The sequence below is a fragment of the Centruroides sculpturatus genome, unplaced genomic scaffold (assembly GCF_000671375.1).
Source record: "Centruroides sculpturatus isolate CEXI.00-Female unplaced genomic scaffold, Cexi_2.0 scaffold473, whole genome shotgun sequence".
NCBI lineage: Eukaryota > Metazoa > Arthropoda > Arachnida > Scorpiones > Buthidae > Centruroides > Centruroides sculpturatus.
The window spans coordinates 389984-415735 of NW_019384687.1; the positions used below are offsets into that span (position 1 = coordinate 389984).

The following is a 25752-nucleotide window of genomic DNA, read 5'->3' on the forward strand; positions in this document are numbered from 1 at the left end:
AAGTGCAGGAAAAGTATTAAGAATCATAATATTTGTTTGGCCCCATCTTTGACCAATAGTATTTCACAAAACATTTGTAAACATATTAATAATAATAGTAAAAATAATTTAGACCCTTTAAAAAAAGCTGGTGTGGTTTATAGAATTGAATGTGACTGTCATAATCCGTGTGTATATATAGGAGAAACCGGGCGTGTACTAGAAACTAGAGTTAAAGAACACGAAGCGGCCATTCGGCTTAAGTATAATAATTCTCCGTGGTTTAACCACATCAATAGTAATAATTGTAATATTAATAGAAACAATGTAAAAATTTTACATATTGAAAAAGATATTTATAAAAGAAAATTCAAAGAACATATAGAAATTAGAAAACAAAATAATAATAATTTAATAAATCAGTCGAAAGGGATGGAAATAAATTATAGCTGGTACAATCTAATAGATGGCGCTAGAATAAAATAAAAAATAAATGGTTATGTATTAAGACGTCATCACTTGATTACCGTTGTAAAGTGTTGGTGGTCTACTGTGTGACTTTGTAAAGTGTTGATGGTATGAAGTTAAAAATTTGTAGTGCTTTGGAATTATTTTTACAATTGTTTGTCAATGAATTTTTAATAATTAGTTGGTTTTGGTATGTTTATTATACACGTATGTGGAAAAAATTTTTTTAAACTTGTAAGTATAAGTATTGTTTAATATATTATTTGTATTAGCCTTATATTGTTTTATACAAAAAAAGATAATTGTAATTTTAGGATTCTTACAAATGTGTACAAAGTTTACCACCCCTACCCATGGAAATATCATTGTAATTACCACCAGCGGTTATTCACTGAAGAGGGACTGGAAAATATTAGACCAGCCCGAAATGCATTTGATGTAGTCTTTACAAAATAAATTAAATTTGCCAATAAGATTGCTGTGAGATTTGTCTACGAAGAATAATTTAGGATTACAGAGACAAAAATCGTCATATTAACTAATATACAGCAAACCATTTATATATATTTTTTTTGTAATTTTTATTATAGGCATATAGACGTTACACAGCATTATTAATATGATTTTGGAGGTTACAGAACTTTAAAATTACTTTAAAAAATGGAAAATAATTATATCATTTCATTTCAAGATATTTTGTATACCTTAGAAATAATTAATTCTATCCCGGGATTTCCTGGGATCCCGGGAAACAGTTCACTTTTATTCTGGAATCCCGGGACAAGCAAAAGACCGGGAAATGAGAAACCCTAGTTAAAGATTATTTCTTTATTTTGTACAAACAAAATAAATATATTTGAAACATATAAAAACAAAAAAGATTATACTTTAGAAGTTAATTTAGTATCAAAAACATTCGATTCAGCATGATACAGTCCGACTGGAACGCTTTCGTTTAACAGACATTTCGGTTGATCAGCATTCGGATAATCAATGTTCTACTGTATCATATACCATATCCATATTTCAGTTCTAGCCTACTATATTTCTGAGAATCAATTTATAAAGTAAGATTATATCTAAACCAAAATAGTGAGCTAAAAATCTTGAAATAGACTTTTATGCCAGATTAACTTTGGTGCTGAAATTTAGTATATACATTTTATTAATTATGCAAAAATATGTGACTTTATTTACTATTGTAAATTATGAGATAATTTGAGATGTTAATACTGGTTTTTCAAATGATTAACCATTAAATAAAATGATTATTTTATATTCATGAATATTGAAAAGCCATTATGGTCGGGGAATAAGAGTTTCTTGATATACATAAAATTTAATGCACAAAAACACTTTTAAAAGTAAAATAATAAGAAATGATATATTCTTTCCATAACATTTCAATTTTTATGCAAAATATGTAATTATAAACACAAAAAATATTTCAATAGAGAAATAAAATTAAAAAAGAAAAAATTAAATAGAACAAATCTGTAATAATAGTAATTAACCCTTTGCCCTTGAAAGTACTGATCAATCGATACCCACCCATTGTTAAGCAAAACTTCGAGGGTGCTAATTAATCATTACCCTAGTAAAAATCAATTTTTATAAAATTTATCGACAGCAGATGCCAGCACTTGATGGCAGCATCTTGTCTATCATCTGTTTCACATATTTTTCTCCAAGTGGTGTTTTGTTGACTTAAAAAATTTTAATTAATGCTTTTTTTTCTTAATTTATTTTTTCTGATAATTTTTTTATTTCATTTTTAGCATATTCATGCAATAATATTACTATAATAAGTTCATTTATGCTATAATAAGTCAATGTGTTATAAATATTCAAGTTGTGACCTTCAGTTCTGATATTTTATATATTTTTTATTTTAATCTAAAATATCAGCAAATGTTACATGTATTACTACTGGTAAATCATATGTTTATTACAAAAATTTATATTCTTGTTCGATATGAAGTGAATAAAGTATATTATTAGTTCATTATATTAGATGATAGCATAATAAAGTTTTGATTTCAAACAAATGTTTGATATAATGTGCAATAATTTCACAACAAATAAATGTACTTACATGCATAAGTGTTATATAGAGTTGTACAGAACAATATTCTATGTCTTTCTGGCTCATTCATTGCCAGCAAAAAACTAGGCAACTAAACAATGTTACTTTTGACAAAAAGTTACAAATTATCAAGTTTAAATGTCAGTTCTGATATGTATATTATTTTTTTCTATAAATTTTTCTAATAAAATGTATTGAAAAATATTGTATTTAAAACTAAAGATATTAATAAATGTATGCAATTTTTTTTATATGAATATAATGATAATTTGATTTTTGGTAAGTTTTTAAAATAATATTGCCTGACTGACCTATAGTGCCTTCAGACAGTTTACAAAATTAACATAAAAAAGATGGTGGTGGTAAAGGGGTTAAAAAAAGCACACCTTTGTAGTAATCCAGTACAGTTTTTATCAGCACATTTTCAACTTAATTTATAGACTATCATTAGATTCAATCATGAAGAAATGGAATTATAAAGATTGAATAAAAAAAAGATTGAGTAAGAATTTAAAAATAGCAGTTTTATATAACATTAGTCAGTGATGCCATAGTTTCATTTAACAAAACATATAATCCACTTATACTGGATCTTATTTGAAGGAATAATGTATTTGAAGGAATGCTTCAGTTTCCTTCAAATACATTATTGTATTTGAAGGAATATTATTATTGTATTTGAAGTAATTGTATTAATGTATGCTTTTTCTTGTGGAAAAAGTATTTTACCATTCAAAAATATAAAAATTAGAAAGATAGGTTCCACAATCTCCAAAAATGATAAAATGAATAATAATAAAGTTATTTATTTATTTATTACGTTATTAAGAAGTGCCTTTAAGACAATGTTATTTATTAAAACTTAAGGATTCTTGAACATATCCAGAGTTGTTTTTCTGATACCTTTTCACATTGTAATTCTTGGTAAAAAGCAAAACAGTCTAACACAAAATTAAACCAAATTCCAGTAAAAAAGTATGCAAATTTACCAATAAACAAACATTTTCAACAGCTTTCAGCTCTCATCATCTGGTTAAGCCTCCGTGTTCAAAAATAGAACATAAGATTAAATAATGGTGAAGTACTGTCTGATTGATCATTGCTATAGTGATATAGAAAAATTAAAGCAGAACCTCAAATAAAGATTTCTAGGTCTAATGTATCTTTAAAATTATTTTACTTTTAAGCTTTATATATTTTGCTATCATTATATATTAGAAAAATGTTACAATTAATTTTAAAGATACTACTAAAATCATCAGGCATGGAAATTTTTATTTGAGCCCCCATTTTAATTTTTCTACATCACTACAGCAACAAGCAATCAGATGGTTCTTCACCATCATTTAAAGATTGACATTTAATGTTATGTTGTATTTTTAAACATTGGGACTTGACCATGATAGCTGAAAGCTGTTGAAAATGTTTGTTTATTGGTAAATATTACATATTTTCTTTTACTAAAATTTGGTTTAATTTTGTTATTTATAATTATCCATTTTTGTGATAATTGTATTATAAAACAGTCTAACATTGTCTCCCTAACCATAATGTTCCTTTTCATGTTTGGATAATCCTCTCCAAATATCACAAAGCAGGATTCAAAATAATGAAAAGTTTCTTAGGTTATTTATTTATTAGATTATTTAAGTTGGCAGCTAAGCAGAAGTAGACTGCCAATGAAAATTAATGCTGCTTCTAAGTCATCTTCATCTTCCAACTGCACAACACTTTATTAATTATTTTAAGATTAAAATTCAATCAAATTTCCTTTTTGCTGACTTCATACAGACCAGCTACTGAGGCCATCCTAATGCTATCATTAATAGCTGTGGTATGTTAACAACAACAACGATTCCATATTTATTGCATAACTGAAGCATACTGTTCATGCATTGTTATGCTATTTCATTCAATGCAGTCTTGATAACTCATAAAAAACTCATCGTATTAGTATTAAAAATCCAGTAAAAGTGAATTATATTTTTCTTTATATAATAAGTATTCTTTGAAACAGGAAGTAATTAGCAGATTTTCTCCAAAAACTTATATTAATAATAATAAGGATTACTTTCTGAATTCAAAGAAAAAACTGTAACTGATAAAAACAAAAATACTAGTTTTTAGTTAAATTATCTAACATTTCTTGAGTCTCCAACTGGCAACACTGGTCCAGTCTATCAGGTTAGTATCTTTTATTTCTCTGTCTTTCATTCTGCACTGTTCAAGCTTTGCTTAACTAAAAACCAGTCTAGTAAGTTAATTATCAATAACCTTATAAAACAAGAACAAAAATACTGAAATTGATTCTCATTAAATATGCATCTACAAGATTAAACAAAAAGAAGGCATTTTCTTTATTTCTAATAATTTCAGTAAAGAATGACAATTCTATCCTCTCTACTTAATAATTATTTTAAAAGATAACTTAAAAAATCAAAATGAACTTTAAAACAAAATTTAAAATGCTTTATGCCCTTCATTCCATGATCCCACATGGCTATGATTACTGAAATATAATGAATTCTTGTCTTTAGATATTACTTTTTAAGCCAGCCAAATGGCTGATATTGCAAAGATGTCTGTCCATCTCTCTGGGAACTTAGATCTAAGTCTATTCATCTCAGAAACCTTAAAAAGCTATCTTAATATTCCCAGAATGAAAATATAAATAAATAGGAAATGCATGAAACATTAGTAGTTTAAGTCCAATGTGCACAAACTAAAACATAACCCAAGAGATTTTTTTTAAAGTTTTGAAGAGATAGAACTGGGGGGGGGGGAAAATTAATTAAGACTCAGAAACTAATGATACTGTTATCTCTCTCTAGCTTGCCTTTGTCTCTCACAAGATTAGTGAATACAATTGAATCAAATAATATTTGAGCATTTACAACTGATTAAAGTAATGATTCTTCAAATTTAATATATTTAATTTTCAATTGAAGTTCATAAAATATATTTATATTTTTTACAAAAAAACATATAAGAAATTAATTATTAATAATTATTAGGCAAATTAAAAAATAAAATATAATTACATCATCATTGTTGAAATGAGCATGTTTTACAGTTGTAAAACAAATATTATATTCTTGAATTATTGAAGGATATAAACTGTTAAAATCCACCAGCAATATGTATTTATCATAGAACCCTGAAATTAAATAAATTTTAAATTAACTTTATTTTGAATTTATAATTTATAAACTGTGAATATAATCATTAAAATTTAAATATTTGCCTTTCTTTGGTTCAAGAACTAGACCTCCAGTATAAGCTGGCTTTCTACGAGTAGTTTTGTTTACTTTTACATTTTCATCATCCTCATCTGGTTGATTAGCCTTAAAAAGCTTTTTCAATTATTTTATTTCTAAGGATAATTTAAAAAATTCCAAAATAACCTACCTTATTGCTTTTCTTGCTAAAGCTCTTGTCTGGACAAATAAAACCTTTTTCATTAAAAGCATGTAGTAGAAGATATTCATTGCGATCTGAGCGTCCCCCCAATAATGTTTTAGACTAAAATAACATCAATATCAGCAATTAATATACATAAATTTTATAGTTAAATTATAATTATAATTTCAATTTTTTACTATATAGTTACCATTAAATTTCCTGCAATATTTGTAATTTGAAGAGCTAGTGGAAGAACATTTAAATCACACATAATTCTTAACGAAGATTCATTATTACCCATGACCCAATCAATTAACTTAAATAGATCTTCACATGAACTAAAAATAATTTAAAATTATTACAATACAAATTAAATGAAAGCAGAAGTAATTGATATTTAATGATAATGTAATTAAATTCAAAAATAAGTTTTATTTTTGAATCACACAAGATCAGGAAATTAAACAAATTTATTCACATATTTCTAATAATGCAAAAGTATTTTCTTTGGATAAATAAATTTTTATTCAAAGAAAATACTAAATCATTATACTTTTATTATTACTAACCTAAAAACTAAATATTGATGTTTACTTTAATTAAATAAATTTTATATCAAATCACATTCATCAACCAATCTCTCTTCAAATAAATAAGGAATAATTTTAATTCTAATAAAAATTTCAGAATTAGAAATTCAAATTTTTCAGAATATATTAATGAAAAATAAGTTTCTCCAAAGGCAAGTATTCATAAATGATCAAATACTGAACAATAATTCTTGAGCAGAACAAAATTTTTGAATAAAATATTTTAAAATTGCAAAATAATATTAAAAAATAAAATAAAAAAAGAAATTAATCAAATTCTTTATTGAATAAAAGTAGAAATTATCTGATCTGATTCAATATGAATTCAATCAAGATACTATATTTTAAAAAATTCTTATGTTTTTAATATTCAGCTACTATCATAAAAAGAAAGATATTAAAATTCACATTTGTTTAAAATCATAGAAATCCAGAAGACTGGAAATGAAAATTTAAAAGATATATATATTAATCAAAGTACATATAAGACATTACACAAAACCTTAACCAGCAAACTTAATTCTTTTTAATGCTGTTGTTTGTAGCCATCTTCAAGCATTGCAAATAACTGAACAATGCTTTCTATATTTTCAAATGAAATATATTGAACACATTTGTGTATATTCCATGTAAAAAATAACATTCTACATTTCTGATATTTGATTTGTTCAGTTACATGCATTCCTGAAAATGGCCAAAACAACAGACAAAAACACTAGAAAGAATAAACAGTTTGCTGGTTAAAATTCTGTGTAATTATCTTATTTGTAACAATAACACCAGTTGTGAATATTGCAAATACATTAAAGTATTTTTTATAAAATATATTAAGCTTCATCAATAATTTTTGCACATAATAGAGTAAAAATGTGATTAATGTTTTTATTTTGTGATTTATTTATTTAATAACAATTCATTTCAAAAAGTTTCAATTTTATTAATTCAACATTTTATTTTTATGTATCATTCTAAAGAAGGATTTTCAAACTGCAAAGTGTACTTCCTTAGTGATGTACAGTACAAGACTCATTCTAGGGAGGTACAAAGAAATTATGATTATTATTATTATTATTTATTTATTTATTTATTTTTGAGTACAACTACAGAATATACTCAACATTCTATCCATCTATTTCAGTACAACATAGCATTAAGACACTCACAACTTCTGTGTTTATTTAATTAACATTATTATTAATATATTAAAAGTTATCATAATGTAATGAATATATTTAAGTCATAATCACAGTCAAAATTTATTTAATTTAGCAGTAAATATCTGTGTATTATTCTATTTTTGTGTTGTTTGAAAATCTATTTGTGCACTATAAAAAAACTGTATGAAAATCTTAGTTTTATTAGAGTAAGATACATCCTAAGAAAACTTTAGATCAGTATGCTTTTACAAAGTTATAAAATTACAAGAATGTTTTTTACAAAATAGAAGGAAACATCTTTAAAATATTTGTCAGTATGCTTTTAAAGCATATATTATATCTTTTAAAATAAATGAACTACAGTAGAGTGTTGTTTATCTGAAACGTCAGTTATCCCAAAGAATTCCAGTCGGCAAATTTAAATTTTTGCTAGTGCTGTGGCGCTGCAATCTTTGGTTATATCTTGGGCTACTCCAATATTTTTTTATTGATGTGTGTGTTTTAGCTAGCAGCACTGGCACTTTTGTGGGTGGTGTTTTTCTGAGGACTGTGTGTCATGCTGAATCGAACATTTTTGATACTAGTTTAACTTCTAAAATATAATTTTTTTTGTTTTTATATTTTTCAATATATTTATTTTGTTTGTAAAAAATAGAAATAATTTTTAACAATACAATAGCCATGATTATTATTTTAAAAAGTTTACATTAGGCTTAACATCGATGAAAATTCAATGTGAAGTGACACGCAACAGAGGAAAATTTCAACATGGGATAAGTTAATATATTTTTTTGTACATAATCAGTTATCCGAAAAATAAGTCATCTGAACAACCCCAGCCCCCAATTGATTCAGATAAACAATGCTCTACTGTATATACTACATATTTGTTAAAAAGTAGCGATTGACCAAAGTAGAAATTATCTGATCTGATTCAATATGAATTCAATCAAGATACTATATTTTTAAAAATTCTTACGTTTTTAATATTCAGCTACTATCATAAAAAGAAAGATATTAAAATTCACATTTGTTTAAAATCATAGAAATCCAATTTTCTTAATCCTGATTAAATGCTATGAGATCATCTACTTTTATAGTGGTGCACTTTTTTATAACAGCAATGAACATACATATTTTTTTCTGAAAAATTATTTTAAAACGTACAAATAATTTTTGCATGCAAAGGAACCTGAATTTTTAAAAAGTAGTAACTTTTGCAAATTTTTACTTCTTTTTTCAATATATTTTTCTTTTCAAAAACACAACCATATTTGATTTTTTCAAAGAATATTAAATAACAAATATTAATATATCTATATTAATATAGATAATAGTGTCTGCTGGGGAGCCAAACAGTTTGGCACTCATTTCCATTGCTTAAGGAAGTATTGAGTAAGTCTAATTAGCAATGTATGCAAGAATATTAAAAACTTGAAATATGGGCAAAATGAGCCATATATTGATACAAGATGTATTTAACCATTCCTATAATAGTGAAAATATTGAATATTGGTTCAAAAAACCAATAATTGGATATCTAATTATTAGTTGCATAATATTTGGCATTCCAATACAAATCCAATAATCAGTCAATCACTAGTTAAAAACAAACAAAATAGATCAATTTTCAGTTTAAAAACAGCTATTCTAATTTTAAGTTTTTTAACCTTCTGAAAACTGAACGAATCACCTGAAAGTATTTGAGAATTTTCTTTCTATCTATTTAAATTTAATTCAAAATAACATTTTTATATAAGGGATATTTTTATATTGCAAATAGTTTTACAATATAAAAATAATTTAATTATTAAATAAAATAATTTTTTATTTGCAGAGATAAATAGTTTTGTATCATTAAAATAAACAATTAGGACATGATAAACTATTGACTAGACCAGGCATGGCCAACATATGGCCCGTTTAATCAATTTATGTGGCCCGCGATCAATCTTTCAATATTAGCTACTGAAGTCCAAATAGCTCAATGAGAAATTCTTAAAAAAAAAAAAAAAGTCAACAACTCACTGCGCGTTCAGAGTTAACCTTCCATTACAAATCTCATAAGTACAGCGTAGAGTGTTGATAAAGCATGATAATGTGAAAAATGTATCTGTAATCTCTAATCTGACACCACAATGAGATCTCGCACCACCTCAAAATCTTCCTAGGGCAGCCTCTGGTTCGGCCTGTGGAAAAAGTTTGCTTTCCAATTAGGCCCGGAGACAAAAACTGTTGGCCACCCCTGGACTAGACTTTCAAAAATTTTTACATTAAAAAATTTCAAACAAAAATCTACTTCTAAAACTGAATTATTGGAATATTTCCTTAGAGGAAAAATGAATTAAATCATTTGAATAATTTTATTTGCATTTTTTTTAATTATCTTGTTTATATTTTAGTTTACTGTAAAAAGTCCTTTTATTTTGTAATTCATTGATTACAATCATTAAAAAGTTTATTCTAAAATATATAGAAAAAATAAAACAATTAAAATTAAAATTAATTTGATGAAAAACTTAAAATTTTATATATTAATATTCTTAAAAATATAAAAAAAATCAATATAATAATCAAATAACTAAACTAATTAATTTGTCAGTCACATGTAACCAATATGTATTAATTGAATATTTTAAGGATAATAATATAAACATTATTCTTACTTGTATGTTTTAAAAATGTCATCTGATGACAATTCTATTCTATCTTTATCTAGAACTTGCTTCACTAATTCAGTTAAATCGTAACTCTTACAACGAAGAAGTTCTTTGGCTGATAATTTTACATCACAAAACAAACGACCACATAAAGCATTCTTTTCTCCTATAATTGATTTGTTCTGTTTAAACTGAAATTTAAAAAATTATATTATCAACATAATATAATTTTTAACTGAAAGTTATAACATTTTTCAGTGAAATTCCAGTTCTATAACTGCATAATTATTTTCTTAATCATAATTCATTTTATATGGTATATCTTAAAACCTTTTTTGAGGAGTCCAATTTTTTTCTTTTGAATTAACTACTTTTGAAAAAGTAAGTTTTCTCATCTTTAAAATCAAACACACACAAAAATAGTAAGTTGTAATTTTAACAATATTTTTAAGATTGACTGTAAATACATAAATTCAATATTTTAAATCATCCACTTGAAAATATTTAATATGCTAAACAAAATAAATTGAAAAACATTTAAAAGACTAGTGATAATTGAGAATTAAAGATTGAAAAAAGCATTTTTTTCAGCAATTTTTATTTATATATAAATTATAAGATATCTGTGATTATTAGTGAAGTAACGAATATTCAGTTACTATTCCGTATTCGGCCAAATATTTAATCACTATTCGGCCGAATACCGAATACCTAAAAACAGGAGTAAGAAATAATAAAAACAGTAAATTAATCATTTTGGTATTTAGATTTAATGTTATCGGGTTAGTGTTGTTTGTTTATATTTATTTACAGCTTATAACATGCACAAAATAAAAAAGAACATGATATTAGTCACTTGTATTCACAATTTATAATTACAAAGATCAGCATACGTACACATCTATTCATTCGAGAATCGTTACACATCTGAGGGTCTGACCCTGCCTATCCTTCTTTTTAAGCGCTCGTCTTTGCTCTTCCCTTTCTCTTACCTCTATCGCTCTAGTTTCGTATGCCTATGCATACATCATTATACGAGCTCACGATACTTTCAATTTGTCACTTTTCCATCTTAGATTTCCCATTTTACAATTATGTTACTCATAGCCTGGTGATAAAGGAGAAAAGAGACAGATATGACGTCAAATTAAGTCACAGTTATGATTTCACAGATTCGAAACAGCTTGGTAGCCCGAACGGTCCCAAGCTTTCGCCCGTGCATGCTAAGTGACTTTCATTACAAGCATTTAGCTTTCCGAAGTCTATGACAACAACTATTTGGCATTGACAGCCACGAATTTCGCGCCAATAAGCTGCCTCGACTTGTTCGATTATGTTATCAACTGAATTTCATATTTATTTTCACATTTTCACGGTCCTTCTCTGTTCTTTTTCCGTTATTTACACGTGAAGGACCGTAAAAATGTGAAAATAAATATGAAATTCAATTGATAACATATTCAAACAAGTCGAGGCAGCTTATTGTTATCCACATTTGATATCATCATTTATCACGTACTGCCATGACGCTCTTGTCTGTCTGCTACAACTATCAAGAATTAACACGATTGGCGAAACGTAGTGACAGCGGGCCAATAGAGAGCAGGGTCCTTGTCATAATGTGGTTTGCGCGCCAATTTTCGTACGTGCGTTAATCAAGCTGAATAGTTTGGTCAAATATTCGGCTATTCAGCCACGCTCCTAGCTGAATATTCAGTATTTGGCCTGAGGCCGAATATACTATTCGTTGCAACACTAGTGATTATGTTTAAATAATACAATCATTACATATCTTCATTTTGTTTAAAATACCAAACTCACATGTAGGTAATTTAAAATGCTGGTTTTATGTTAGTTACTTAAAGTCAGTCTTAGAAACTATTTATTTATTGTTATCTGACATTCTTATTTTCATTTTTATGTAAGATACTTGATTCTTAAAATTAAAATATTTATTTGTTGAAGGTAGTTAATTAAAGAAAAACTTAAACTCCTTAAAAAAGTCTAAACGTTTTAAGATTTTTCGACAATCTAAAAAAATCCTAAATTTTAAATATTTAATACTTTAACTTCTTTTCTTAAATAAGTTAATTTTTATAATATTATAAATATATTTTTAAAACTGAACAGTCCACTCTCTTNCAAATAGTTTTACAATATAAAAATAATTTAATTATTAAATAAAATAATTTTTTATTTGCAGAGATAAATAGTTTTGTATCATTAAAATAAACAATTAGGACATGATAAACTATTGACTAGACCAGGCATGGCCAACATATGGCCCGTTTAATCAATTTATGTGGCCCGCGATCAATCTTTCAATATTAGCTACTGAAGTCCAAATAGCTCAATGAGAAATTCTTAAAAAAAAAAAAAAAGTCAACAACTCACTGCGCGTTCAGAGTTAACCTTCCATTACAAATCTCATAAGTACAGCGTAGAGTGTTGATAAAGCATGATAATGTGAAAAATGTATCTGTAATCTCTAATCTGACACCACAATGAGATCTCGCACCACCTCAAAATCTTCCTAGGGCAGCCTCTGGTTCGGCCTGTGGAAAAAGTTTGCTTTCCAATTAGGCCCGGAGACAAAAACTGTTGGCCACCCCTGGACTAGACTTTCAAAAATTTTTACATTAAAAAATTTCAAACAAAAATCTACTTCTAAAACTGAATTATTGGAATATTTCCTTAGAGGAAAAATGAATTAAATCATTTGAATAATTTTATTTGCATTTTTTTTAATTATCTTGTTTATATTTTAGTTTACTGTAAAAAGTCCTTTTATTTTGTAATTCATTGATTACAATCATTAAAAAGTTTATTCTAAAATATATAGAAAAAATAAAACAATTAAAATTAAAATTAATTTGATGAAAAACTTAAAATTTTATATATTAATATTCTTAAAAATATAAAAAAAATCAATATAATAATCAAATAACTAAACTAATTAATTTGTCAGTCACATGTAACCAATATGTATTAATTGAATATTTTAAGGATAATAATATAAACATTATTCTTACTTGTATGTTTTAAAAATGTCATCTGATGACAATTCTATTCTATCTTTATCTAGAACTTGCTTCACTAATTCAGTTAAATCGTAACTCTTACAACGAAGAAGTTCTTTGGCTGATAATTTTACATCACAAAACAAACGACCACATAAAGCATTCTTTTCTCCTATAATTGATTTGTTCTGTTTAAACTGAAATTTAAAAAATTATATTATCAACATAATATAATTTTTAACTGAAAGTTATAACATTTTTCAGTGAAATTCCAGTTCTATAACTGCATAATTATTTTCTTAATCATAATTCATTTTATATGGTATATCTTAAAACCTTTTTTGAGGAGTCCAATTTTTTTCTTTTGAATTAACTACTTTTGAAAAAGTAAGTTTTCTCATCTTTAAAATCAAACACACACAAAAATAGTAAGTTGTAATTTTAACAATATTTTTAAGATTGACTGTAAATACATAAATTCAATATTTTAAATCATCCACTTGAAAATATTTAATATGCTAAACAAAATAAATTGAAAAACATTTAAAAGACTAGTGATAATTGAGAATTAAAGATTGAAAAAAGCATTTTTTTCAGCAATTTTTATTTATATATAAATTATAAGATATCTGTGATTATTAGTGAAGTAACGAATATTCAGTTACTATTCCGTATTCGGCCAAATATTTAATCACTATTCGGCCGAATACCGAATACCTAAAAACAGGAGTAAGAAATAATAAAAACAGTAAATTAATCATTTTGGTATTTAGANTTTTTAACTGAAAGTTATAACATTTTTCAGTGAAATTCCAGTTCTATAACTGCATAATTATTTTCTTAATCATAATTCATTTTATATGGTATATCTTAAAACCTTTTTTGAGGAGTCCAATTTTTTTCTTTTGAATTAACTACTTTTGAAAAAGTAAGTTTTCTCATCTTTAAAATCAAACACACACAAAAATAGTAAGTTGTAATTTTAACAATATTTTTAAGATTGACTGTAAATACATAAATTCAATATTTTAAATCATCCACTTGAAAATATTTAATATGCTAAACAAAATAAATTGAAAAACATTTAAAAGACTAGTGATAATTGAGAATTAAAGATTGAAAAAAGCATTTTTTTCAGCAATTTTTATTTATATATAAATTATAAGATATCTGTGATTATTAGTGAAGTAACGAATATTCAGTTACTATTCCGTATTCGGCCAAATATTTAATCACTATTCGGCCGAATACCGAATACCTAAAAACAGGAGTAAGAAATAATAAAAACAGTAAATTAATCATTTTGGTATTTAGATTTAATGTTATCGGGTTAGTGTTGTTTGTTTATATTTATTTACAGCTTATAACATGCACAAAATAAAAAAGAACATGATATTAGTCACTTGTATTCACAATTTATAATTACAAAGATCAGCATACGTACACATCTATTCATTCGAGAATCGTTACACATCTGAGGGTCTGACCCTGCCTATCCTTCTTTTTAAGCGCTCGTCTTTGCTCTTCCCTTTCTCTTACCTCTATCGCTCTAGTTTCGTATGCCTATGCATACATCATTATACGAGCTCACGATACTTTCAATTTGTCACTTTTCCATCTTAGATTTCCCATTTTACAATTATGTTACTCATAGCCTGGTGATAAAGGAGAAAAGAGACAGATATGACGTCAAATTAAGTCACAGTTATGATTTCACAGATTCGAAACAGCTTGGTAGCCCGAACGGTCCCAAGCTTTCGCCCGTGCATGCTAAGTGACTTTCATTACAAGCATTTAGCTTTCCGAAGTCTATGACAACAACTATTTGGCATTGACAGCCACGAATTTCGCGCCAATAAGCTGCCTCGACTTGTTCAATTATGTTATCAACTGAATTTCATATTTATTTTCACATTTTCACGGTCCTTCTCTGTTCTTTTTCCGTTATTTACACGTGAAGGACCGTAAAAATGTGAAAATAAATATGAAATTCAATTGATAACATATTCAAACAAGTCGAGGCAGCTTATTGTTATCCACATTTGATATCATCATTTATCACGTACTGCCATGACGCTCTTGTCTGTCTGCTACAACTATCAAGAATTAACACGATTGGCGAAACGTAGTGACAGCGGGCCAATAGAGAGCAGGGTCCTTGTCATAATGTGGTTTGCGCGCCAATTTTCGTACGTGCGTTAATCAAGCTGAATAGTTTGGTCAAATATTCGGCTATTCAGCCACGCTCCTAGCTGAATATTCAGTATTTGGCCTGAGGCCGAATATACTATTCGTTGCAACACTAGTGATTATGTTTAAATAATACAATCATTACATATCTTCATTTTGTTTAAAATACCAAACTCACATGTAGGTAATTTAAAATGCTGGTTTTATGTTAGTTACTTAAAGTCAGTCTTAGAAACTATTTATTTATTGTTATCTGGCATTCTTATTTTCATTTTTATGTAAGATACTTGATTCTTAAAATTAAAATATTTATTTGTTGAAGGTAGTTAATTAAAGAAAAACTTAAACTCCTTAAAAAAGTCTAAACGTTTTAAGATTTTTCGACAATCTAAAAAAATCCTAAATTTTAAATATTTAATACTTTAACTTCTTTTCTTAAATAAGTTAATTTTTATAATATTATAAATATATTTTTAAAACTGAACAGTCCACTCTCAAAGAAGCATTTTAAAATTCTAATAGTGTTTACAATTATATACAGTCAAAATTCTATATAACAAAGTTGCAAAATCCTGAAAAAAATTTGTTATACAGAAATTAAACATTTTGGTGTATAAGTAGAATTTTAACATATTTATTCGTTATTTTACTTAATTTACATTAATATAAACATAATATACAATAATAATATAATATAAACATAGTTTTAACTTTAAGTAAATTTACATTTGTGTATTAAAATAAATACAAGTTAGTTTAACTACATTTTTGTAAAACAACTTGTAATTTTTTGTTACACAGAACGATTAAAAAATGTTCTCTCTTTGTATATATTTTGCACTTATTAAGAGCACTAAAACTACTACATCTACATCAACATAAATTGCAGACTCTAGCAAATTTTCCTGTAGGTCTCACATCAACAGCTAATTTCAAAATTGCTCGCAATTTGTTATTATGGTTGATAAACTACTTACAGAATTCCAAACTTTGCTACAATGTCTTTCTTTTCTGAGTTTTTATCAATTTTGCCACAACACATTAATTTTTTTTAATAATGCTTAAACATTATATTAACAGTTCTTCAAATTCCAACTGGATGACTTATTAAATAAAATAAAAATCTCACTAACCTCAAAAATTAGTCCAGTAGTTGTCAGAATTATCATCTTTCTAACGTTTTTGACATTCATTAATTGTAAATCATTTATCTGTCAATGATGGAATTTGAAGTAATCTCCCCCCCTTCTTTACAATCGGTAACCACATGGGGGGGCAGATTACATGATGTTTTAAAAGCTAATGACCAGTATTTCTCACATCTGGGCCACAGTTTTACAAAGAGTTTACAGATTGATACCTAAAATTGAACTCAACTTAGATGGAGTAATTGCCTTTTAATGATAGATGGTCCTTACAAATGAAAAAAAATTTGTTATACAAAAATCTAACTTCATTATTTAGAAGCAATTTTACACATATATTTTTAATTGAAAGAGAACGGTACAATGCAAAAATTTGTTATACAGAAAAATTCACTATACAGAAGTTCATAATATGAAAGTTTGACTGTATATTATAGACACTACTGCCTTTATTTCCTGGACATTGAATAAAACAAAAACAGTTGAATTGAATAATCTATAATTATTAAAAATAACTGCTCATTTGGTTAGTTCAATTAAATCAAAACCTTTAGAAATGTATAAATAAACCAAGTAATAAACAGAAATAGAGATGCTCTTCTTATTTTGGAAACATTTAATATACAAATGTGATCATAATCAGCAATATTTATGTTAAATTTTCAAAACTTTTGAATCATTCCTCATTTTTCTAAAATTGCTATTGTATATAAACATTTTATAAATATTTTCTATATTTTACTACCCTGTATGCATATATTTCTATTCATGAAATACAAATATTTCGAAATTTGTAACTCTTTTTATGAAACTTATGAAATTTTAATGTGTTACATTTTATTAAATTACATTTGCTTTGTTTTAAATATGAAGATTTGTTAAAAAATAAAAAAAATATTTGTTTATTACAATAATATTTAGTTTTTAAAAATAGTATACAGATAGTCATTCACTTTCAAATATAATACATTCCTAAAAATGTGTACAAATGTCAAATGCCTGAAAAAAAAACAAGATTGCACATCATAAAGGTGTTGTTTCCAGAGAGTCAAATTAAAAATTATAAAATCTTTTATTAAAGTAAAAAGTTTTAATTTTTACAGTAAATATGTTACATCTGGTAATGCTATGCAGAGCCAGGCAGCACTATGCCAATAAATAAGAGAGAAAGAGAGAAATTACAATGCATAAAACACAATTTAATATGTTAATATAGATTAAATAGAAAATAAAATTATTGTTCAAAAATATTTTTGTTGTTGTTAGCAAAATAAAATTTAATATTCTGCAGATAAATGATTTTTAATAATAAGTATGTATTGCCAATTCCATTTCTTATTTAGTATTGATGCCCCCCCTTAAGTTTATGAAATTATACACACACACACACATATATATATAGCAGACTTGCTAATCTAACCATTCTGTGCACAGGGGTGCTGAATTACTAATTGTGTACAGGCCTAAAACTTGTCTTAAGGCAACGAATGCTGTTGTCTGTTATCCTTTGGTACTGTTTCTTTTTTGGAGGTAGGAAGGCAAATAATACAGTGCAGTGATATGCAATATTGTACACAGAAATGAAACTGGGTGAAGAGGAATATAAAATGTGTGATATGACTAACATTTTCATAAAAACAGAAGTGCATAGACAATCACTGGTAGGTATGCTGGATAATTGAGAGGCTGAATCAGTGAGAGTCTACTGCATAAAAAAAGGATAATGATTGAATTCCATAATATGAAATGTCCAGAGTATAAAAGTTGCTTAAATTATTTGCTTTTTTCAATGAGAAATGTTCTCTATGTTTACATGGTTTAAAAATGATAAAATATTTGAGAAACTATTAATATTAGTTTATGAGTCTTTTTCACAAGAAACTGTAAAATGATAATGCCTTTACAGTGGAACCTCACTTAACGAGCATAACTTGTTCCAGAATCTTACTCGTAATGCAAAATACTCATTAAGTAAAACAATTTTTTCCCATTTAAATTAATGTAAAATATGATAATGCACTCCATGCCAAAAAAAAAACTCAAATATTTTATGTATAATGTTTATTCAAAGAAAATTATACAATATACATCGTATGAATGAAAATATACATCATATTTTCTTCTAGCACAAAATTAACCAACCTGAAATACCAATTCGATTTGCAGAAAACAAAAACCTCAAAAAAATCTCTCTCACAAACAGCCAAATGATTTGCCAAATTTTTGGTCTATGTAAAGGCTATATTTAAATATTTGAAATTAATTAATTTGACTAGAGGTAGGCAGTTATGTTTCCATCTCATATTAAATTTAATAATTATAAATAATTCAGTTTTAATTTACACATTTTTAAAATTTAATTTGGAATTGGTCATTAAATTTGTGGCAGCAACTGCCTATCTCTAGTCAAATTAATCAATTTTTAATATTTAATTATAGCCTTTACATAGCCCAAGAATTTGGCATATCATTTGGCATGTTTATTATATAACAGGCTACAGTTGTTGATGTTTATATGTAATATGCCTGAACACAAGTTTGAAAAAATGTGTGATCACAAGTGACACTGAGATGCTAGAGGAACGAGTGCTAAACACAGACTGATGTAGCATGCACACAATCTGAGACTTCCCTCTCCTCGTCATGCAAAATGTCGCTTGTTAAGTGAGTAATTTTTTTACAATTTGTTTTGTTCATTATGCAAAATACTCATTATGAGAGGTGCTCATTAAGTGAGGTTCCACTGTATCTGTTTTAAAAAGAAGTATTATATTATTGAATATTTTTAAATTCAACAGACTGATATCAAAATATAAAGTCGAAAAAATAAGGACCACTAAAATTAATAGAACTATTTCTGTGCTTAATCTTTGAATCTTTTATTGTTATTTTTAAGATGAATCATAAAAAACAATTTTCGCACTGAAATAAAAGAAGTTGACTAGAATAATTTAAAGTAATACAAATATTTCATTAACTAAATAAGTTATTTATTAATACTTTAATAAGATTTTTAATTATGATTAAAAGTTTAATTAGACATTATAAAAGTTTATCAAAATAAAAAAAATATTAAAAATTTATTTAAAAATCATAACATCAAGTATCAGCATGATCAAGATTAAATTATGTTACTGAAATATTCATACATTATATTTATTATATGACATAAAATATATATAACAAGTAAAACGGCAAAACCTTATTTGGGACAAGACTATGTCTCGAAGACGGAATCACTTTGATGCTCAAGGCAGGTCTCATTCTCATTCTCCTACTTTCTTTGATATCACTGTTTTTGGGCGCGATCGTTCAAACTTTGCCAGCCATGATCACAAGATCGTCCACGATGCAGCTTCGATGAAATTAACCTATCTAATTTCAGAATTTCTCTCCATTGCGTGTCGGCCTGGGTTGAATTTTTGTCTTTGTGTAACAAAAAGTTCCCGTTTTTGAAAAAAATAATCGTGGCTATTGTATCATCCAAAATTTTTTATTTTGCACAAACAATATACAGTTTAACCCAATTATAATGTCATCGAATGTAACGACAATCCTAATATAATGTCAAATTTTTATCGGTCCTATGATTTTACTATACTAGATAACATTAAAAAAAATACCCACTTATAATGACATAAAACTGTTTTAATGTCACATTTGAAGCACTCCCAAATTTACACAATTAGATTACAAATTTTATTTAACATAGAAGAAACTACGTGTTCAGTCCTAAGGTCAGAGTTCACTTCTTAGAATGACTGTGGGTGGTACTCTCTCCTACCTGACTTTGGTGGGGTGAGGTGGCTGTTTTGCCTGTTTGTAGAAGAGGGTTGCCATTTTGTATTTTATTTTGACTCAATTCTCTGTTCCCTGAATACCTACCAGTCTGGATTTTTTTATGTGCAAATGATTTGGGCACCTAATACTCTGTGCCAAATGTCAACTCTTGACATGTACTCCTTCATACATCTATGCTGGTAAGAACATCGGGCAGTACGATTTTATAAACAAGACAGTCTTGTCAACAAATTAAACATTTCATATAAAACTAAATAAAACTTGATTTAAAATTAAATATGTTATCATAATAAAAAAATATATGCATTTTTTATAACAATAAATGCATAAAGAAAAAAATAATTTACCCATTGATTAGGCATTCCTGTTCGTTTTAATCTTCCGAAACGTGACCAATGAGGAATTTTATTAACTGTAATCCGATGCATAAGAACATCAATATCAAAGCCAAGAATATCATGACCCTAAATAATTTTAAGAATATTATTTTATATATTTAATGGCTGCAGAAATTCTTTAAATTATTTTAATCATTTTACTCATAATATTTTATTTCAGTAAAAAAATTTATAAATATTTTATTTAGGAACATTTTCAGCTCTCATTCATCAACAATAATATATATTACAAGCTTTTACAATGTTTAATGGAACAAAGCTAAAAAGAACAAAGTTTTCAAATTTGAAAAAACAAATGTATCACATGACATTAATTTTTTCTCAAAATATCACATGTTAGATTGCCTGAAATTAAGTATTCACTAATCACTAACTGCTTATGCTAGCAATTTATTTACTGACAATGCCTATGCAGTCTAAAACAGGATTCCAAGTTTCTTAAGTGCCACGATATCATTTACTGTTCAACAGAAAGTCAACAAATGTAAATTTGTTCAAGAATCTTAATTAGATATTCTTCTTGACATTCCTTTAAAAAAACATGGTTATCCCAGATTACTTTAACTTTCCAATCACATGCTCAAGTGGCTGATACAGACTTGATAAAAACTGAAAATGGTTCAAATAAAATATAAATACATTATTTGAGAAGTTTCAGTTTTCTTAATAAGCAGTATTAAAAATATTTTGAATAATGGTGTCAAGTTTCACAGACTATAAAAAACATTTATTTTTATTTAAGAAACTGAAATCATATGATTCCCTAATGACCCTAATGATAAACCAAATAAATTTAGTAATCAATAGGATGACTAACACGCCAAATTAATATATAATAACAAAAACAAAGACACTGAGTTCAGCGTTACATGCGTTTTTTATCGCTAGTACTTTCAACGAACTTATTGTCGTCGTCCTCAGGCGAATACAGATATTTACCAAAAAATTTTTAAACAAAAATAATCGAATGCAGAATATAACGCATAAGATAAGCTAAAATTATGTTAAAGCCGTTAAGAACACAAAGTAAATATTTAAACATAATTCGAAAACCGAACGAGCAGATAGCTCCGTGAAGTGCGAGCTGGCGCATGCGCGGAGCCATGCTCACGCTACATGCGTAATAGAGACTGCTAATACTCGCTTAAATGCTTATACAGCGTGACCCATACACTAGGCAGCTTGAGCGTAGGGGTGTTGCAAGTGTCCAAGGTGGTAGTGAGGAGAGATTCCCATATAAAAACAGTTTTTTGATCCTTGCAGCTCTTGAGCATAACCATTTGGGACCATAGCGAGTTGTAACCCTGCTCAAGTATCTTCCTTGCGAGCTCGGTGGTGTGTCTTCCCCTCCTAACATCGTCTTGGTGCTCATCAAGACGGCTGGAAAGCATTCTAGTGGTGGCCCCGATATATCTTGTGTTTACTCCCGTTGCCTGATTTTCCAAAGGTACAGCATAGACCCCCAATTTCTCAAGGGTGGAAAATTTGTCTCTATCATTACAAATAAGTTTGCATAGGCTTGGAAGTGGGGTTAAAGGTAGTACAAGGTTGCGCTGCTTAAAGATTCTGCAGATGCGTAAAGATAGGGGTCCAAGGTAAGGCAACGCTATTTTTACCTTTGAAGACTCTCTCTTGCTGCATAAAGTAGTAGTTGGAAACAGTGCTTTCTTTACCTTATTGAGCATATGCGTAAACTTTGCATGTGAAAAGCCAGCAGCGCGTACTGCCAAACTGATGATATCTAACTCGACGTTTATCAGCTCCTGTGTAGATGACAGTAAATAAGCCCTTCTGACAAGGGAGGCAATGGCAGTATTAATGTATCTAGAAGGCTGAAAGGCCTCTGTCGGTATAATGTGCGGAGCTATACTAGATTTGTGATGGACCGAGAATTGTAGTCCTTCCGAAAATTTACGTATACGCAAGTCTAAGACTGCTACTTCCGCATCGCTTTCTTTCTCCCAAGTAAAATTGATGGAAGGATATATACTTGCGAGTTGTTGCATAAAGATGAGGAACGACTCCTCTGTGTCTTCCCACGCTATGAGGATGTCGTCAACATAACGCAAATACAGCCTCGGGTAATGGATGGCAAGTGGGGAATTGAACGTTCTGTGCTCAATCTCTCTCATAACAAGTTCCGCTAGGATAACAGATAAAGGGGAACCCATGGGGACCCCTTGTTTTTGTAAAAAGATCTTTTGGTTGAAACGGAAGTAATTGTGCTCGGTGATGAAGGTGAGGGCATCACGTATATCGAGCACCTGTTGGATGTTAAAGCCCTCTTTTAGAAGCAGCGAATTAGCCAGCATTACAGCCTCAAAGGTGGGCACTGAAGGATATAAAGATATTACATCTAGCTTGTAGAAAGTATAGGTGTCTGGCTGTAGAGCCCCAATACTCAAAGAGATGGTGGATTTAGCAGCTACAGAAGAGGGAGTAACATATGGGGATCCCAGAACTATTGCGCGTAGGAATTTGGCAAGCACTTTTTCTAAATAGTAGGTGGGATGAGACCACTTGTTTACCAGCGGACGTAACGGCCAGTTTGTGTTATGCGTTTTTGGCTGAAAGAACAACCTTGGACACGCAACATTGGAGGGGGGATTGAGCAACCCAGTTAGGGTTGAGGAAACACCCGGTAAGACGATAATTCTTCTTGCCTTCCTTAATACCATCGGCATAGGGTCCTCACTCATCTCCGAGGAATGTGACTGCATTAGAAATTCGTTGGCCCTGGTTAAAAAGTCATTCTCTCTGCACAGCACAAACCTCCAGTCCTTGTCTATTACGCATGTAGCGTGAGCATGGCTCCGCGCATGCGCCAGCTCGCACTTCACGGAGCTATCTGCTCGTTCGGTTTTCGAATTATGTTTAAATATTTACTTTGTGTTCTTAACGGCTTTAACATAATTTTAGCTTATCTTATGCGTTATATTCTGCATTCGATTATTTTTGTTTAAAAATTTTTTGGTAAATATCTGTATTTGCCTGAGGACGACGACAATAAGTTCGTTGAAAGTACTAGCGATAAAAAACGCATGTAACGCTGAACTCAGTGTCTTTGTTTTTGTTATTATAAATAAATTTAAAAATAAAAAAACATTTTAGAAGTCATAATACACTTTACTGAGAAACTTTCACAATGAAGTAATCATTTTCAGAATATTTTTCATTTTGTTCTCAAACACCTTATTTAAAAATATAAAGACTGAGAATTCAAACAACAAATATTCATATAATTGTAGTTATTTTAACTGTAAATAACAAATATAATACAATTTTTCACTATTTTTGTTTTGTGATTTTTTGATTATAATTTTCTGTTTGTTGCTACCTCTTTACTGTTATTTTTATGCTTTTTTTATGAGATATATTAAATGTTTTTGTTGAGAGCAGTACAGTAATCTCATGCTGTATAGCCTTACTTATTAAATGTGCAAATAAATAAGTAAATATTCAATTATAATTAATTTAAAAAATTTAAACCCTTTAAGCTCCAATTCTTGTTTAATTTTGCACTCATACATATAATCATATCAAAATTCTTTATCAATGTCAAATGTAAAAACACAAAAAAAATAAATTGTAAAAACAAAATGACAGTATTAGACAACAGTATAATTCATAATTATATTTAGTAATAACAAAAAATAATATATTTTTACATTTAAAATTATTATTGTATTAAAATATTTTTATTAATATTTCATACTGAAAATTCTAACATTACTAAGTCACATTTAAGAGAATGCTTAGCCTGAAATTTAAATGTTCAACAATTTTCAATTGTTTTCTTTTGTGTTAATGAATTTGAATTGTTTATTATTAATATATTTTCCAATATTAAACCAAAAATACCATCTACAAATATTTTAAAATGAAATATAAAACTATATAGACACAGCATAGTACAAAAAACAAATTTATAATTTAATAAAATCCACATTCTTACCACTATAACATCAGGATCCATCTTACAAATTTTAGCTAAAAGCAATCCAAGTAATGCTCTTTCAGAATCTGCTAAATCTACTTTTGTGTTCTTATAATTAGGCAATAATTTCTGAAAACCATAAGGAAACACACAAGTGCTTGGTTTTGAAAATACTAAAAGAAAATATGAAAAACTGTATTAAATATTAATAAAATTACAGTTAAATATACATTATTCTAAATGTTTTTGGTTTTAAAGTTTTGAATATTATTAATTAGCATGATTAAATCTTTTATCTCTTTTTGTTTTCTTACATACAAACATTTATAAAATTCTATTACTTTAATTCTAATTTAAAAAAAAAAATTCAAAATAAAATAACTTGTTTCTATTTAAAAATCAAATATTAAATGATTTGTGTTTTCGAAACATTATAAAAATATCTTCAGATACATATAAATTCAGTTAAATAAAGAATATTCTTATAAATGTCTACAGAATTAAAACAACAATATTCAAATCACTATCTAATATACTTATAAATTTTAACACTAAGATATACTTAAAAATATACATACAGAACATATGAACCCTGATACTTAATAATACATAAAAATTTTAATACTTCTTTGATACTAAAAATGAATTTTCGAAATAAATTAAACAAAGAAATATAAAATCATTTAAGCGTGTGACTAAAAATACAGTGGTACCTCAGGATACGAAATTAATCCGTTCCGAAACTGAGATCGTATCATGAAAATGTCGTAAGGTGAATCAACTTTTCCCATACGATTACATGTTAAACCAAATAATTCGTTCCAACGCGAAAAACATACTCAAATTAAAGCCAAGTAATACATTAAAAAAAATAACTGTAGTAAGGAAAACAAATGAAAAATGCGAACTAATGTAACGT

The 25752-nt window shown here is 27.5% G+C and overlaps 1 protein-coding gene across 1 annotated transcript in view; it reads right to left on the reverse strand.

Annotated features, from left to right (window-relative positions):
* The window catches only part of LOC111627073 (DNA polymerase alpha catalytic subunit-like), a 109452-nt gene that overhangs the window by 30183 nt on the left and 53517 nt on the right, over positions 1-25752 (reverse strand). The window contains exons 19-27 of the mRNA XM_023370628.1: positions 24852-25006; positions 20846-20962; positions 13375-13559; positions 12981-13035; positions 10349-10533; positions 6144-6273; positions 5942-6055; positions 5778-5877; positions 5575-5690 (exon numbers count right to left, since the gene is read on the reverse strand). Of these exons, the coding sequence (XP_023226396.1) occupies positions 5575-5690; positions 5778-5877; positions 5942-6055; positions 6144-6273; positions 10349-10533; positions 12981-13035; positions 13375-13559; positions 20846-20962; positions 24852-25006 (1157 nt within the window). The remainder of the gene's footprint in view (positions 1-5574; positions 5691-5777; positions 5878-5941; positions 6056-6143; positions 6274-10348; positions 10534-12980; positions 13036-13374; positions 13560-20845; positions 20963-24851; positions 25007-25752) is intronic.